The 16,322-nt window shown below is 37.9% G+C and overlaps 1 protein-coding gene across 1 annotated transcript in view; it reads left to right on the plus strand.

The window, feature by feature from the left end:
• Positions 1–16,322, plus strand: part of COL4A1 (collagen type IV alpha 1 chain) — a 112,393-nt gene that overhangs the window by 57,111 nt on the left and 38,960 nt on the right. The window contains exons 3-20 of the mRNA XM_042868500.1: positions 5,489–5,578; positions 5,668–5,712; positions 7,228–7,272; positions 7,394–7,456; positions 7,544–7,597; positions 7,857–7,883; positions 8,848–8,931; positions 9,043–9,105; positions 10,092–10,127; positions 10,634–10,675; positions 11,744–11,833; positions 12,439–12,474; positions 12,623–12,682; positions 13,163–13,207; positions 13,401–13,454; positions 13,905–13,946; positions 14,797–14,890; positions 15,441–15,476. Of these exons, the coding sequence (XP_042724434.1) occupies positions 5,489–5,578; positions 5,668–5,712; positions 7,228–7,272; positions 7,394–7,456; positions 7,544–7,597; positions 7,857–7,883; positions 8,848–8,931; positions 9,043–9,105; positions 10,092–10,127; positions 10,634–10,675; positions 11,744–11,833; positions 12,439–12,474; positions 12,623–12,682; positions 13,163–13,207; positions 13,401–13,454; positions 13,905–13,946; positions 14,797–14,890; positions 15,441–15,476 (1,006 nt within the window). The remainder of the gene's footprint in view (positions 1–5,488; positions 5,579–5,667; positions 5,713–7,227; positions 7,273–7,393; positions 7,457–7,543; positions 7,598–7,856; positions 7,884–8,847; positions 8,932–9,042; positions 9,106–10,091; positions 10,128–10,633; positions 10,676–11,743; positions 11,834–12,438; positions 12,475–12,622; positions 12,683–13,162; positions 13,208–13,400; positions 13,455–13,904; positions 13,947–14,796; positions 14,891–15,440; positions 15,477–16,322) is intronic.

Here is a 16,322-nt window from a genome sequence, read left to right on the forward strand (position 1 = left end):
TACTGGGGGGGAACCATCAAAGTTGCTGTAAGAAAGGGTGATGGTACACCATCCACCTCAGTGGAGTGGAGGAGCCACCTTAGCTGGTTAGGCCGGCTAAACTGCCTTTTGGCATCTCACCCTAAAAATGAGTTTTACACATTTTCAGTGGAAGGGCAGGCACATGTCTGTCCCTCCATCTCTACCATGGGATGATCTTTGGCAGAGGCAAACCAAACAGGAGGAGCTGGCTGTGTGATAATCAATTAAATGATTCCAGAAGGCTCTGTACGTTGTTGTTCACCACATGCCTGAGTCTCTGGAGAGCTGGAGAATGTAACATATGTACGGGCCCTGCCTTTGCATAGAGCCCGCAGTTCTGCAGGCATTTGATTTATATCCATGTTATCAGTCTCTCAAGACTAACATCTCCCTGTCCAGCAGTCCCTAGACAAAATAATAGGGGAAATAATTTAAAATGTGGTGCTGGTTGTTTCCTCCCCCTCAGAATTTGATTTATTACTAAGCTAACTCTTCTAAAACTACTTGCTTCATGTGACTCTTGCACTGCCATCTGCAGTTGTTCCATGTGTGAAAATGAAACAGTATTTCATGGCTAATTTGGAAGGATGGATGCCAGCAAAAAAGTCAGTCTCTCAGGCTATGCTATTAACGAGTTCATCTCATTTTAGAAGTCCATTCTCAAACAATCTAGTGTGAGGGCATTTCACAAATGTCAGACTACAACAGGCATCTTGCTGATCAAATAGGTGGAACAGTGAGTGAGCACTTGCTGTCTTACTGTGTCTCCACATTTTCAACAGCAGCTGAGTGGCAGGATATTCATCTTTGTGAGCTGAATAATGAATTCCTCTTTGTGTTTTCTGACAGCTTGTGTTGAATCAGTGGAGATACAGAAGATTTGGTTACATCTGTTTTAATTTCTGAGTCTCATGAATTGATTTGTAAGAAGCAGAAGCTCTTTCAGTGTTACTTGCCAAGGTTTTGCAGCTGTGAATATTGGAACATGAACAATAATTAGCCCTTACAGTCAGAGTCTCATGCTCTTCTTGCACTGCAGCTAGAAATCCTAGTGTTGAGAAAAAATAAGTGGGGTAGCAGCAGTGGTCTAGTGCTTGCCAATTAGTATAGTGTGGATGCTTAATGAGTTGCAGCATAAACATACTGCAAACATTATTGGGCTTTTTGTCTGAAACATTAAGTAAACAAAGGAGCTGGGTAGGCAAGAAAGAAAGGGATGCTGCTCAAGTATTTCCTTGCAATTCAGGGCATCCTCAGGACATGCTTATGTCTCTGCTGCAGAATGTAGTAGGTGTTATCTTCTTCTGACCTTGCAGTTGTAAATAAGACAATTGGGGCAGGAAAGATGCAGTATAAATGCTGCTACCCAGGAATTTCTGTGAGTTAATTTCAGTTAATGTAGGATGTGTGGAGCTCAGCACTGACATGACGTTAGTGCTTCTGATCATGGAGTTTCTGTACTTTCTTATTCAATGTAGATATTTTGAGCCTGATAGAGTTTTACTGTAATTTAGTGCATTTTCACTGATGCCAAAGATGCCATAAAACACATCGTATGGTGTAAGTTGGTAATATCCGAATCACTGAAGTATTGAAATTAGATCTTTGTTCACTAGTGAATGCTGGAAGAGCATTGTATTTCTTTACAAGTTCTGGCACACTGGTTCTTTAAAACTGATATATGAAGAAGTAATCTGACACATGGACTAAAGAAAGGACCTAGAAAGTAGGATACATCCCTAGGTCTTGCTGGAATAGGTTTTCCTAACTTCTGTGAGTTTCATGGATGGTATGGAGGATGAATGCCCCATTACCTGTCTGCACAAATTTAGTCTACTTACCCAATACTTTGCTGTGAAATTAGATGGGAAAGCAAAAAAGAGTGGATTGTAAGCAGTGTGTAAGTCCGTGCCCCCTGTTAGAATAAATAGCTGAGGTGGCAGCTCAAAGATTCTGTTGCTTGCATTCCCTCAGAACTGATTCAACCAGTTTTATGTTTCCTTACTCCCTTCTGACAAATCACAGGCAAAAACATGAGCTCAGTTTTGTGTGAGAAACCATGAGTCTGCAGTACTTGGTATGGGACAGCTCTCCACACTCTCAGGAGTTTTGCTGAAGGCCTCTGGGTGTCTGGTAGCTTGCCTGGATGTCCAGAATAACAAGTTCCTCCTTTTGTCCTAACAGCTAATGCCAGTTAAAAGCAATGTTCCTGTGGAAACCTGGACGTCTGTAATCTCAAAGTGACCATGAGCAGCTCCTGCCGCTATGCTTTACCTTTCAGGGACAGCAACCTGGGAGGCTGGAGATGGCCTTGCAGCACTGATGGTGGTTGTTTTGCAAGCCCAAGTTGTTATTTTTGTTAAGCTTTGAGTGAACTTCTTTGGCAAGATGAAGTGGTCGTTACTTTAGTGAGTGATTTACAGGCACAGTAAAGGCCTTTTACAGTGCCAGAACAGTCTTCAGGGAGCCTTCAAATAAATGAAAATCAGGTCTGTAAACCCCAGTTTTATTTTTCTGTAAGAATGGCAGAATGAGTACTTTACTGTGTTGCAGAGTCCAGTGACTGAAATTGTGTTGAAATTCTCAGGATGACAGAACTGAATGCAGGAAGCATTATTAGCTGTGCTACATATGACTCATGCTTCTATGTAGGTGTCATAATAATCTTGTTTTCTTCTCATTTGCACATATTGTACTTTCCTTCAGTAATGGAAAACCTTGCTTTTTGTACTTTAGTGTCTTCTGTCTTCTTAATAGATCTCCCAGCAGGTCACAAAAGCAAGTGGCCACAGTTTAGTGTAAAATTCTGTTCTGAAGTGATTACTTCAGAATTCAGACTCTGCACTGACCTGGAAATATGTTTTTTCGTCTGTTCCTCTATTTGCTTTGTTTTGCAGTGTTTTGTGATAACACCCCACACTGCCTTGGATTTTATAACTAGAAAATATTATTATCAAAGTCTGACAATGAATGCTGAGGGGTAAACTAAAATGCTGTTTTGGTGCTTCAAGAAAAAAAAAACTGTTTATTTCCCTTAGAAGGTGACTTTTAATTGAAAAAAAAAAATTTTTTTCCTGTGAGGAAAGAGAGGAGATTCAATATGAGAATTTTTCCTGGCAGAAGATTTTAATAAACGAGTATTATTTTGAATTTAGAAATGCCATTCCCCCAGTTTGCATGGCCAGGGACTGCCATGACAGCCAGTCCAGTAAACATACCATGAAGAGGTGAGTGGACACCTTGCACCTCAGACTTCTGCTCATTGCAGAGTTCTCCTCATTGCATTCCACAACTTCCTGAAGGGAGATTGAGATGAGGAAGGATTTGGCATCTTCTCCCAGGCAACAAACAGGATGTGAGGAATTGGCCACAAGTTGTACCAGCGGAGGTTTAGGTTAGACATAAGGTAGAACTTTTTCTCTCAGAGAGTGGTCAGGCACTGGAATGGCTGCCCAGGGAGGTGGTGGAGTCGCCGTCCCTGGCAGTGTTCAAGAGGTGTCTGAATGAGGAGCTGCGAGAGATGGTTTAGTGCTTGTGGTATCAAGGGTAATGGGAGGACGGTTGGACTGGATGGTCTTGCAGGTCTTTTCCAACCTTGTGATTCTATGATTCTATGCTCCATCAGCGACCCGTGCAGAAGCATTACAAACAAGTTATGGTGTTATTAGACCAAAACACTTCTCACAGTCAGCTTTGTGTTGGACCCAGTTTTATATATATATACTTTTTTCCATGGCAGCAGTCCTGTTTTCTGAGCACTGATTTGGAGGGAAATGTTAAGGGCAGGGCTGAAAGGGATGCAGTGAGGCATTTTCAGACATACTCCTCCTCTAACCTGTTCCATTTTTTCTTCTTCCATTTTTTCTTCTTCTCAGCAATGTGCAGGACTGACTGCATAATTTTTGATGGGTCTGGTTGTTACTCTGACACTCAGCTCACACTACATGCCATGTAGCAAGGGCTGTAATGCTGGGTGTGTTTCTGGGTCCCTTTCTTTGAGACTTGAAATACAGTGGAAGTTACAGCCCAAACCTGAAGAAACTCAGGCCAGCAGAAGCAACTTCAGCAAAAGCACTGAGTACAGCTAGTGCCAGTAGATTTCTTTTATTTCCCCTAAAGTCATTTCTTTGTGCTAAGTTGTTATTTTGCTTTCATTTCCTCTCTCTTTTCTCATGCTCTTATAATCTCCATCATGGTTTACTTTGTTCCTTCCTGCCTGGCCCTGTTTTTCTTACCTATCAGTCATCTCTGGACTCCTTGGTTCCTTCATCTCAACAAAATCCTACCCAAGGGACTAAACACCACTGTCAACCCAGTCACTCCACAACTTCCAACCCTGCCATCTTCAGGAACCATCTCCAGGAATCATGAACTAGCACCATGTCTGTGAGTCATTGCACTGCTTCCTCTGCCTGCTTATCACAATGTTTTCTTTGCAAGATACCCATTTTACCATCTCTCCAAGACACAGATGATGTTCTTCTCTTGTATGCTCAGTCCTGACCCCATACCAACTACCAGAATGTTGCTGATCATCTTTATCCTGAGCAAATAGGGGAATTCCTAAGATCCCACTAGCAAATCATTTGTTAATTGCAAATAGCAATTGACTTTTGATTTGCTTAATTTGCTGTTTGCAGGCTTTGACATGTGGATGTGTCTTTTTTTCCCCTCTTTCCGTCTTTATTTGGACAGTGTTCCTCTTGGTTTCATTGGTGAAAAGTGAAAGTGCAATGGTAGCAGAGTTGATCGAGAGTGTAGATGGATTTCGTTTTCTGCCTCTAAGTTTATCTGTTTTAAATACATTTGGGTTAATAAGGAGAGCACAGAAAACACATATGTCCCATATAGCTATAAAGAAACTAAAGGATGGCAGACACAATCTCCGAGATCAGCTTCTTCGGATGATCCTATATAATGAAACACTGGCTCTGAATCACCTGAAACTGAAGACTGAGAAGCCTATTCTCCAAAATCCACTGTTGTGAATGATGCTTAAGAAGAGAAGTCGTAGTGGCTATTCATACAGTAGTGACTGAGCAGTGATATTTGCAGTTTTCAGAGACATAACTGCTGGTTTGGGGTGTTAGATTTACTACCAGGATATAGTAGTATCTGTATATGGTAAGATAGATCTTATTAAAAAGAAAGAGGCCTTCCTGGTCCCAGGGGTATAAATATACTATGAAAAGTTCTGTCCAGGGAGACAGAAATGAATTTTCTGTTTAAATTCAAAGAATGTTTTCTATCATGCCACGCTTACCCTTTGCCAGCCTGTTATCAAACATAAATATTTCTTTATTTATAATAGCCCTTCACTGAAAGACCAGCACAAACTGTTGTCTGTCACATCTAACTTCTTACTCCCTGGCAGATTTTTTTTGAGCACAGAAACAGGGGATATGTGGGTTGCTAGAAAAAGCAATTTAAGTTGTGTTGTTGCTAATGGATTTTCTTCTTCCCACAGGGAGAAAGAGGCCTTCCGGGAATACAGGGTGTGATTGGGTTTCCTGGAATGCAAGGACCTGAAGGTCCCCCTGGGCCACCAGGGCTTAAGGTAAGAATTAAATTTTATTATTTAAAACACTCAGATTTCCCTAAATTTTTGTCCCTGGGAAAGACAGAGATCTCTCTTTTCCTTTATAGGGTGATACTGGAGAACCAGGACTGCCAGGAACAAAAGGAACAAGAGTGAGTTCTAACTTACATTTCTGCATTTCTAAAGACAGTAGGCTTACATATCTTTCAGACTTCATGTTTGCTTTCAAGTGGGCACTTTGAGTCAGTCAATGGCATCCCCTTGTGCTGCACAGTAATTTCAAGACTCTTGCTCTTGCCTTTGAAGTTCATTGTGCAGTCAGTGTTATTCTTCCATTAGTATTTTCACCTGTTGCTTGCCACTTTATCAACAGCTCTGGTTTTGATATTCCTTTGATATCTTTCTGAGTTACTGAGAACCTCTATTCTAACTTGAATATGAAACATCCTACCTCCTTGAAGAACCCAATTGGATAAGCTGATACCCTTGAAAGCACAAACATGTTTAAAATGTGCACGGCATGCAGAAACAAATTGAAGCTGGGGCAAAGATCCTCTGTCTTTTTCAGTACTAAGGGAGACTCTAAACATGCCTATAACTTTCCTATTGTAATTTCTGTTTAATGTGGTACTCTTATAACATATAATTAGCACACTATACTAACCAAGGCCAGGTCTTTTGGGGTTTTGCCAGATATTAAGCTCATTCTGAGCTTTCCCTCACTTTACAATGTGCCAGTGAAGGAGAATTTGAGTGACTTGATGAGCATTGATACTTTTGAGATATGCCATCTTGCCCACAGATCTTCAAAATACCATCTTGATTCAGTTCTCCATTTGGCTGCGGTGGCTGCAACACTTGGAATTTATAAAATCAGTTGCAGTGTCTAAGCTGTTACAGGGAGATGTTCTGCTAGATCAAGAAATCCTTATTTAAATCCACGATGTTCATGATATCCTGCATATTAACGTAAATTAGAATCTCCTGGCAAATAGTAGATTGTACTTTAGCAATGAAAAAGGTTAGGGAGATGCAAATATGCTATTTCAACTTCTGGAATCTCATACATCTTTTCTGCTTTGCAATATATGTATTAAGTAGTATTGCATGTACAAATAAACTGGTATGATGAAAATGATGTGCCCGGTTGCACTCTTGATCCATTACACTTAGAAGGCTCTTCAAAGGAGAAAAACTCACTTGGTTTTTTTTTTTTTTTTTTTTTTTTTTTTTTAATGATAAAATGAAATTGAGGCTGGTGAAAGATGGAGAATTATCTTTACACTGTGCTAGCATTCTCTTCTGCTATGACGAGCTGCCTACAGTAAATTTCATGTTGCAAACCATGGATGTGAGAAGACAGAATCTGCATTCCTTTTTACACATGCATAAGACTCTGATCCAGTTCCTAAACAATAATATATATATTGCTGCTTAAAAAGTTACAGAAATATAAAAAAATTGTTTTCTGTTATCAATTACTAGAGTATCATAATTGGGAGGTTTGAAGATTAGGAATAGTATGTCAAGAGAGTTTTTAAAAAGTTTTAATCATTTTCATTTTCTGTCACCATAGGCAAGGAGGCTGGGGTTGGAGTTTGTCATTGGTGTTTCGTGCTTTTGTCATTTCAGATTTCCAAGTTCAGTATGTTTTTTGTCAATTGCAGGGCCCACCAGGACCATCAGGATTCCCAGGAAACCCAGGCATCCCTGTACGTGTGAAGTATATATATTTTTAAAAGAACATCAGAAGTGGACTTCAGGTGACATCTGGCCTGGATTAATGCTGGATTAATGGATTAATGCTAATTTCTGTACTTCCTTTTCATGCAGGGCATTCCTGGACAAGATGGCCCTCCTGGTCCACCTGGGATTCCAGGATGTAATGGCACAAAGGTGACACTTCCATATCCCCGTGTTGAAATAAGAACATCCCTCAAGCATACGTTCTCTAAACAAAACCAATTTCTCTGTTCCCCGTAGGGTGAAAGAGGTCCAGTAGGTCCCCCAGGTTTACCAGGACTGACTGGGAGCATAGTAAGTAGATTCTTCATGCTTCATTCACTTGCTTCAACTCTGATTCTTGAAATATAGACAGTATTCTATGGAGCTATATAGATTATGAAATATAAAATGCACAATACTGAAGAGTAAGGTCCAGGGCAACCTGATCTTGCTGTGGATGTCCCTGTTCATTAAGGGGAGTTGGACTAAATTGCCTCCAGAGGTGTCTTCCAACTCTAAGGATTTTTTAGTTCTGTAAAGAAAATAACATCAAATATGTCTTTTTTCACAGGGACCCCCAGGACCTCCTGGAATTAAGGTACATTTTGTCCTAAATGTGTTCATATCTTCTTTGTAGCAGTCAGAATTAGGATGAAATCAGCACCTTGTGAGACCATCAGTCCTTATTTAATGTCTGAAAAGTTGTACCAGGATTCTTCACTTTGTACTCGGCTCCTTAGTGCCCCTAAGTAAAGGCAGTGGAAAAGCATCCAGTTCGTTACAATTGAATGCATGGGTTGTTCCAGACAGGTTTTAAGAATGTAGTAATTAGATGGAAAACAATAGGAAAAAGTAGCACAAATTGTTAACGATGCGTAAGTAGTATAGTGGTCACTAAGTTATGCATAAAAATTTGGATAAGTTTTACTGTTCCAAAATTAATTTTGATACTAACATTTCACTTATGCAAACCACTCCACATACAGAAAATTTTGGGGGAAATGGCCCACAAAAACATTGAAATTTTTTACTGGAAAGCAGGAAACAATGGGATCTTTTGTTATTAGAAAAAAAAAGGATGTAAAAAAGTGGATAACAATTGGAATAGTTTTCCAGAGGACAAAGAGGGTTCATTTTTCGAAGGAAAAGGATTCTATGAATGACTTTGATTTCCAAATTAGGTATAAGGATAGGATCTCAACCTATTTCCATTAGCAGTTCCTTTAGCAGCCAGACCAGGTATTCTGATTCTTAAGTATTACTGTAGTATTGATAGATTTGGTGGGAAAATCTTTCTGCTTACCCACTGAAGTATAGAAAATTAGGGGATAAATGATTTGGTACTGGAATCTCCTTAGACGGTTGTAAAGGACATTTGACGTTTGTGATCCTTTCTTAACTTTTACTAAATAACTGATGCTATTTTTCAGTTGAATTTAAGTGAGGTGACTTTTTTTAAAGTGAACCTTTCAAAGTTTGCATAGCTCTAACTTTCTTCTGAATGTTTTTGAATGTATTTGAGTGGATGTTGAAGTACTGTTCTTTTTGTTTTCTAACTATAGGGAGATCCAGGTGAAGTGATTGGTCTTCTACCTCCTAGTGTGCTAAAAGGTGATAAAGGCTTTCCTGGCCAACCTGGACTACCTGTAAGTCTAAATGATGTTTGAATAGCTGTGAGTTTAAATTAAAATTAAATAAATATCACAACACTGAAAAATATGTATCACTTTTTAATTTTACCTTTTTATTTTTTATAGGGTCCACCTGGAACTCCAGGGTTTCAGGGACCAATGGGGCCACCAGGGATTCCAGGAGAACCAGTAAGTTTCTCTTCTAATGACTCACTTAAAGAACTCTATTACAGGAAAATCCTGCAAGGTGTTTGTTAGATATGGGTAAGACAACCTGCCTTTCCAGGCTTCATGTTTAGTCTTCTGAACTCTACTGTGACAAGATTGAGAAGGTACATGGTTTTCAATAGCAGCTGCTCCTAGTGTCCTCTTCTTGCAGATTTGGAGTTTTCTTTGGCAGGAATGGAGTTGTAATAGTTATTCTTCCTTTTTTTTCTCTTCTTCCACTTAGTTTATAGAAAATAAACCACAAAATAGCAGCCAGATCTAAAGAAAATATTTGCTGAGATTTTTCTTATGGGCAGTCTAGTAAGAAGTACAGTGGAAAGCAAGGCAGTACCAACTGCCTGTCATTTGGATGATTGCCTTTAAGACACTTTAACTACTTGAAATATTGTCAGGTCTGGTGACTATCTTCTCTTCCTGTGATGGCTGCAGGTAACATTAGCAGAGATCAGTTATTTCCATCTCATGGAAGTCCACTCAGTATTTCTGGCTATTGAAGTGAACACCTGTGTTAGAATACTTATCCTGTCGTAAAGGACATACAGTTTAGTAAGCATTTGCACTTGCTGAGGTAAAAAAGAACAAGTTTAATGAAAGATGAGCATTAGTATTTACCACAGGTAGTCAGTAATGCACAAAATTGGGGGAAAAAAGTCAGCAATAAAGTTATTTTGCAGTACAGCACCATATATTTTGTGTAATTGTCTCTTGCATACGTACTGAATAGATCCAGCACACCTAACTGAAAAGAAAGGTCTGATGACAGACCTTTGACAGTTTCTGTTTGTATATATTATGTAGGCTAAGTTAGAAGCTACAGGCAGTAGCAGAAAAATACTTTTTATCTTGACTTAATGGAAAGATCTGCATTTTTGCTGTAATAATGGAATATGGAATTGTTCTACCTAATATACCATATACACATCTGCTAAAAAATTACTGTCTTGTAGGGTCGCCCCGGGCCGCCAGGACCACCAGGCGAGAAGGTAAGTTATTTGTGTTAAAAAGATTGTCTACTTGGTACCCCCAAATTTGGAAACTAATGATCATAAAGGAATGTTTTTTTTTTACAATTCGAGATCAATTGTTATTTCTTAATGGGGGGCATCACATAGAGATATTTTTAACTTTTGGTTTGTTTGGTTTGGTCTCTAATCCCGGCTGATCAAGTTAGTAGTAATTACAACATTCTGTGGTTATTTGGGCGTATTTTAAAATGTCAAAATTTATCAGTAAAATGTTTTTAAAAAGACCATACTGACATTAAAATGATCTGTAAATTTTGTTCTATATAATTTTTCACACATTGTTGTGACACCAGAAAGATTAGGATGTGATTTCTTTGTTTCACATATGCCTTTGAAAGACATTTAATGTCTTTTATACCTTCCTTTGACTTCAGTTATGTACAAAATACATTAATATGTGTGTATGTATGCACATATTCACAGCTGATAAAAATGTACTTAATATCTGTAATTTTTATTTTCAGGGCTACATGGGCTTGGGCTTTCAAGGTCCCAAAGGTGAAAAGGTATGTTTTTGTTGAAGACTGAGTGGACAGCTGCCAGAAATACTCTGGAGACTGTATTTGTTTCAAATAAATAAACTCTTGTAATTAACCTGTGGAGAAAATCAGTACAATGGCATTGTGGATTTGGGGCAGCTGAGTAAATCAAATCTGTAACTCATAACTAAGTGAATAGAATTCATGAGCAGTTATAGAGTTTGGATATGATGATACCAGCACTGCCAGGTTATTCATAAAAATGCTGAATATCCCATCACACAGCATGGCACTTCATGCTGTCCAACTCCAAGTCCTTTGCTGCAGTCATACCAAGCAAATGACCTTTCTTATTTTTGTCCTGTTTTACACAGTAATACTGCTTTCCTGGCTGCTCCATGCCTCTTTCAGCATTGATGTGTTGCTGGGTTACCATGTATTAGCTTTGGTAACTGATCGTGTGCATTCTCTTTGCCTTGGCCCATCAAGTGGGAAGTAACGCTTATGAAGATTAGTGTTATCTTTCTCAACAGGCTCTAGGCTGAAGTGTTTTATGTTGCACAGTCAGAAGCCAAGAAATGCTTGGCAGTCATTGGTTTTTGGGTAAACTTATTGTGTCTGAGACCTTCTTAGGGCTCAGCTTCTGATGAGTGTCATTGGCAGAGGCCTTTTGGAGTGTAAGTAAAATATATTACAAAAGTGTTTTTTTTTTTTTTTTTTTATCCACTATCTTATTTATGTATTTTGAAACACAGTTTTCCCATTGAATAGGCTTTCTCATGAGATGGTACATCACTGAAATTAACTTATTATCATAACATTGCTTGAAAATTTTTGACAACAGCAGTATGTGGAGATTTCTTGGATATGTTAGCTTTATGTGTAAAAAATAAGTGGTATTGATATGTGTTATTGCTTGGCAGAAATGCATCCATCCTTTATGAGGGGCTTTTACTTCTGCATTATATAAGCAGATGAAGTTCTTACCCTGCTGTTGATCTATAAATACTAAAACAGAGTATGACCTACTTTTGTCTTCCCAAGGTTGGCCTCAGTACTGTTTTTAATGGAATATCCCAAATTTGGTGTTGACAGGGAGAACAAGGGATCCAGGGTCCCCCAGGGCCACCAGGACCAACACCACACATGAAAGAAAAAGGAAGCGAAATCATAAAGGGAGAAAAGGTGAGACTTTAGATGACTGATCTTGTTGTACTCATCACAGTTTAAGCATTAGAACTAGCAAGAAAGATAAAAGAGAAGGAAGAAAATATTGAGTCACCTACGTCTTACTTTTTAAAATTGTTTTATTTTACGTAATGAATCTTGATGGTATTTTTAGAATTTTCTCATAAAAACATGATGATAAATGCATAAATGATTGCATAAATAAGTAATGCATATAACCATAGACTGAAGACTTTCTGAAGAAAGAGGATAGATAAACATAGTTCTGTGAACCTCAAATTTTATAAAAAATTCTATTAAATAGCTTATGCTGGGCTTCTCATGTACAGAATCACCTCAATAAAATCTGATGCTAATTGATTTTTCAATTATTGAATAAGACCCTTTAAGCAATATATACTAGCATAATAATTTAGCTTAATGGATTTAATTTTTGTGTTTTGTCCAATTTCTTTTTGTACATCCTGCTATTAGGCATAGTTCTTGGAGAGGAGAACAGAATTAATCATGCTGTCTGACATGAAGAAATAAATGATTAAAACCCTAAATGAGTTATGAGTAAAATTCTGCATGCTAATCTGCATTTTTTGTCATTTCTTTAGGGTGAGCCAGGTGAAAAGGGTGAGCAGGGAATCCCAGTAAGTACTGTGCTTTTTTTTTTTAAATTGCAATAAAAATATTGAAGAATCTAATGATGGTTCTGAATTTCTTTATACTTATTTGATAAAAGAAAACTTACTTTTGAATTTGACAGCGTTATTAATCTGGTGTACATTTATTTTCCAGGGATTGCCAGGCTCAGGTTACAGAGGAGAAAAAGGTGAACCTGGGAAGCCTGGTCCACGGGTAAGTATGCTCATGTTTATCAGTAACATAATTACAGTCACTGTATTGTTTTCATAAGCCAATTAAACTTAGAAACGATTAGTGAAACAATAAATTTGCTTTATATCAAACAACTAAGGGCCAGAGGTACAATTTAAGATAGTAATAACACCCTGTTAAAAAATAACATGCTTTCAAATAGCTAAAAACCCCATGACAATGGCTGCAGTGCTGAAGGCAGAGGCAAGACTCCTATTGATCCCAGCTGAAGCAAAATTAGGTCATTCCTTCACAAAAGTAAATGCAAAGTAAGGCAAAGCAGTAGGCAGTCAAAGTTTTCTTGTGTTATACCCTCTTGTGTTATACATTGTTAGCTGTGTTACGACTCTAACAAATACATTACAGTATGATTGTTTTGTTCTAGTGTATCACTCACTGTATTTAGAAATTTTGTACCTGTAGTTGTACGTTTAAGCAGAGTGGAATTTGGCTGTTTTACAGGGAAAGCCTGGAAAAGATGGTGAACCAGGACCAAAAGGAGAAGCCGTATGTATTTCACCAAATTTCCAATACTATTTTGAACATTGTCCGTATGTCTGTGTGTTATAAGTGGCTGAAATTTTCTAGTCTTGCAAGTTGTTCACTTAAAATTGTGTTCAGCTAGTTTAACTTTGATGCTGCCAGAACTAATATGCAATTGTATTTGTTTTTTTCTGGTGCCACCATCTTTTACTTGCAGGGCTTGCCTGGAGGGTTTGGGATTCCAGGACGGCCTGGGGAACCTGGTGCTAAGGTAAGTCACTGCCTTCTCACAGTGACAAGATAAGAGCTTGGCCAGGTCATCACACTGAAACAACACATGCATGCAGAGCAGTATTAAATGGATTTTGCTGTGTTGTTAAGTCATTTCTCAGACTAGGAAAAGTAAAAATCAACATTGCTTAGGTATCCCTGGTTTAGGTCTCTTGTGTGAATTGATTAATGCAGGCTTTATTTTTACGAGCTCTTTGCTTAGCCACTGAATGTACAAATGTGTGTTTCTAAAAATCCCAGTTTCTCTTTATACAGTGTAAAACTGAGCAGGTCTTACTAGCTAATTGATTATTGCTTATAGCATGCCAAGTGCTTAGCACCTTGAATTTGTATGAATCTGTATCAAAGTGTTTCATTTGCTAAGGAAATTCTGTTTTAAGGTGAAGAACATCTGATTTGGATTTATAACATAACTTGTATTTTGATCTAGGGTGAAAAAGGTGATCAAGGTCCTCAAGGGCCTCCAGGAAGAGTAAGTAAAATAAACTGTTTTATTTCAAAATTAACTGAAGATGTACATTTTAAGAAAGTCAAAGCACTCCAACATTGAGGAAAAAAAAGAGACTATGCATATTCTGATCTCATTCAAATTAATCATGTTCTCAGTTTTTCTCAGTGGTAACAAAAGTTGGAAGCCTTATTTTTAAGTATATTTGAAATTTGGGAAAGGAGCTCTCCAACCATATAAATTTTGAATGTTTTTGACTGCAAAACTCTTAATCCATACAAACTATCCAAAAGAGAGTTCCAAAGAATATATGTCAGCTTTGTAGTCTATAATATTTTTTATACAGCAAATGAAAACTGTGGCTAATCAGCAGCAGATACATGATTAATGTTGCTGCTTTCTCGGCAAGTGAGAAAATTCCCAACATCTGATAATTTGTATTGAAAGAAGGCACATGCTTCTTGAGTGTTGCGCTGCAGATGTGAGTATGCTGTATGTATAACTCAAATTAACAGCAGAGATTTCCAGAATAGTGTATTTTAAGATGAAAAGTAATACTAACCTAATGGATCAGTGCTGAGAATATGCTGAGGTTTCTTTACATCATCTTCATTCGGAAAGGTGCTACCAACCTCTCCGCTTAACTATTGATATGAAAAAGTTTTGGTAGAGTAGGAAATCCTTATTTTCTCAGCAACTACAACACTCTCACAACAGTTGTTACCTATCACTGAGGTTGGTGATATGACCAAAACTTCTCAAAGCTGTTATCACAAAACAAAGTGGCTTCTGTACTGTCATGATGGAATGGATGTGATAAAACTGGAGCACAGTTGCACGTTTCTAGTGTCTTTGTCTTTGTCCTGTGATTTAGATTATAGATGCTGGACCAATAGATACTTTTGGTGAAAAGGGAGACCCTGGCGTTTCAGGTTTGCCTGGACTAAAAGGTCAAAAAGGTGAAAAAGGTACGTATTTTGACTTGTCTTTTTGACTGCTTTTCCTTTCATGTTAAAGGAAATTAAAATCCCGCTGTCTGTAAGCTTAGGGGCTCTATATAATAGCAGAATTTTCCAATCATTTATCTAATCTTTTTCCAAGCTATTACATTTTGCCATAGTTTCTGTCATGCTTCTTCTCATTGTAAATAAAACTGTACTTGATTAACAGTTTGGATGAGGTTAACATGGCGTCTGGGTTTATGGAGGTTAAATAAACCAGTGTGATTATTTAACAAATACAGAAATCAATACAAGCACAAGGATTCCTGTAATAGATTTTAATCTTAAAATTGATTTGCATAGTTTGCAATATTCCTCAGTAGATAGGGAAAAATTGAGCATTCCTATTTTTTTCACACAACCTTTTCACTAAGTGTTCTGTTTGGAGACATCTGTGGGTTATTTAACTTAGCCTTTGATTCAGAGAGCACACATTACTTAAATAATATATGCTAGAAGTTCACTTGTGTTGGCATTGCTGACTTGATTGCCTAATTGAAAATGTCTCTTTTTAAAGGTTTCCCTGGTGCACAAGGGATCCCAGGAATTCCAGGTATGAATATATGGCCACTGATTCGTTCACTTTTTTCTTGTCCTTCTTGGGTGGAGAGTTCTGAAAAGCAGTCTTCTCAGCTGCCTCCAGCATGACTTACGTGGTACCCAGGTCACAGCCTTTCTGAGGGCCTAATCTCACCCTAGACTTTTTCCTTGGATTGCTTTTCTGGTATGTCTGAAGTGATACAGCCTTGCTCTTTTTGTAGGGCTCTGGCAACTCTTAGTAGTGACATAAGTATGAAATTCTTGTGAACCAGGGTTGGATAGTTGCCAAAATTCCTCACAGTTTAGGGAAGAGATGCTATATACCATAGGCTGTAGTAATCCCTAAAGAGAAATGGTGGCTCTTCATCTGTCATTACCTTTTTGAAGTTAAGATTTACATTAATATAGATCTATATATAGATTAGTATATCACCCTGCATTGTGGCCGAAGATTAAAAATAGTTTTGTAGATAAGTCTAATGATCAGTTGCTAATAAACTCATTAAAGTAGAAAGACCTGTGTGTCTGTACAATTTTTTTCTGTCTGTTTAGCTGCTTGCCTTTTTTGGCTGCTGTTTATTTATTATTCCTATATGCAGTTTTGGTTTTAGCACTCCTGAAAATCTGCTAGCCTGATTATTTATTTACCGAAATTCTTACAGATGATGTCCACTTCCAGATGTGTTCAAGATTTGAGTTATTATGGGATAAGGAAGAATTTAATGGTTTCTAAATGTAATAACTAAATGAATTCCTTTATCAGCACCTTTTCCCAGCCATCAAAAAATGGTTAAATTAAATCTCAGAAAGTCGCTTTTTCCATTGTTTGCTCAGGAACTTAATGGAAGGGAATTATTTT

The sequence above is a fragment of the Lagopus leucura genome, unplaced genomic scaffold (assembly GCF_019238085.1).
Source record: "Lagopus leucura isolate 7727_CA_CO unplaced genomic scaffold, USGS_WTPT01 Super-Scaffold_100001, whole genome shotgun sequence".
Lineage (NCBI taxonomy): Eukaryota > Metazoa > Chordata > Aves > Galliformes > Phasianidae > Lagopus > Lagopus leucura.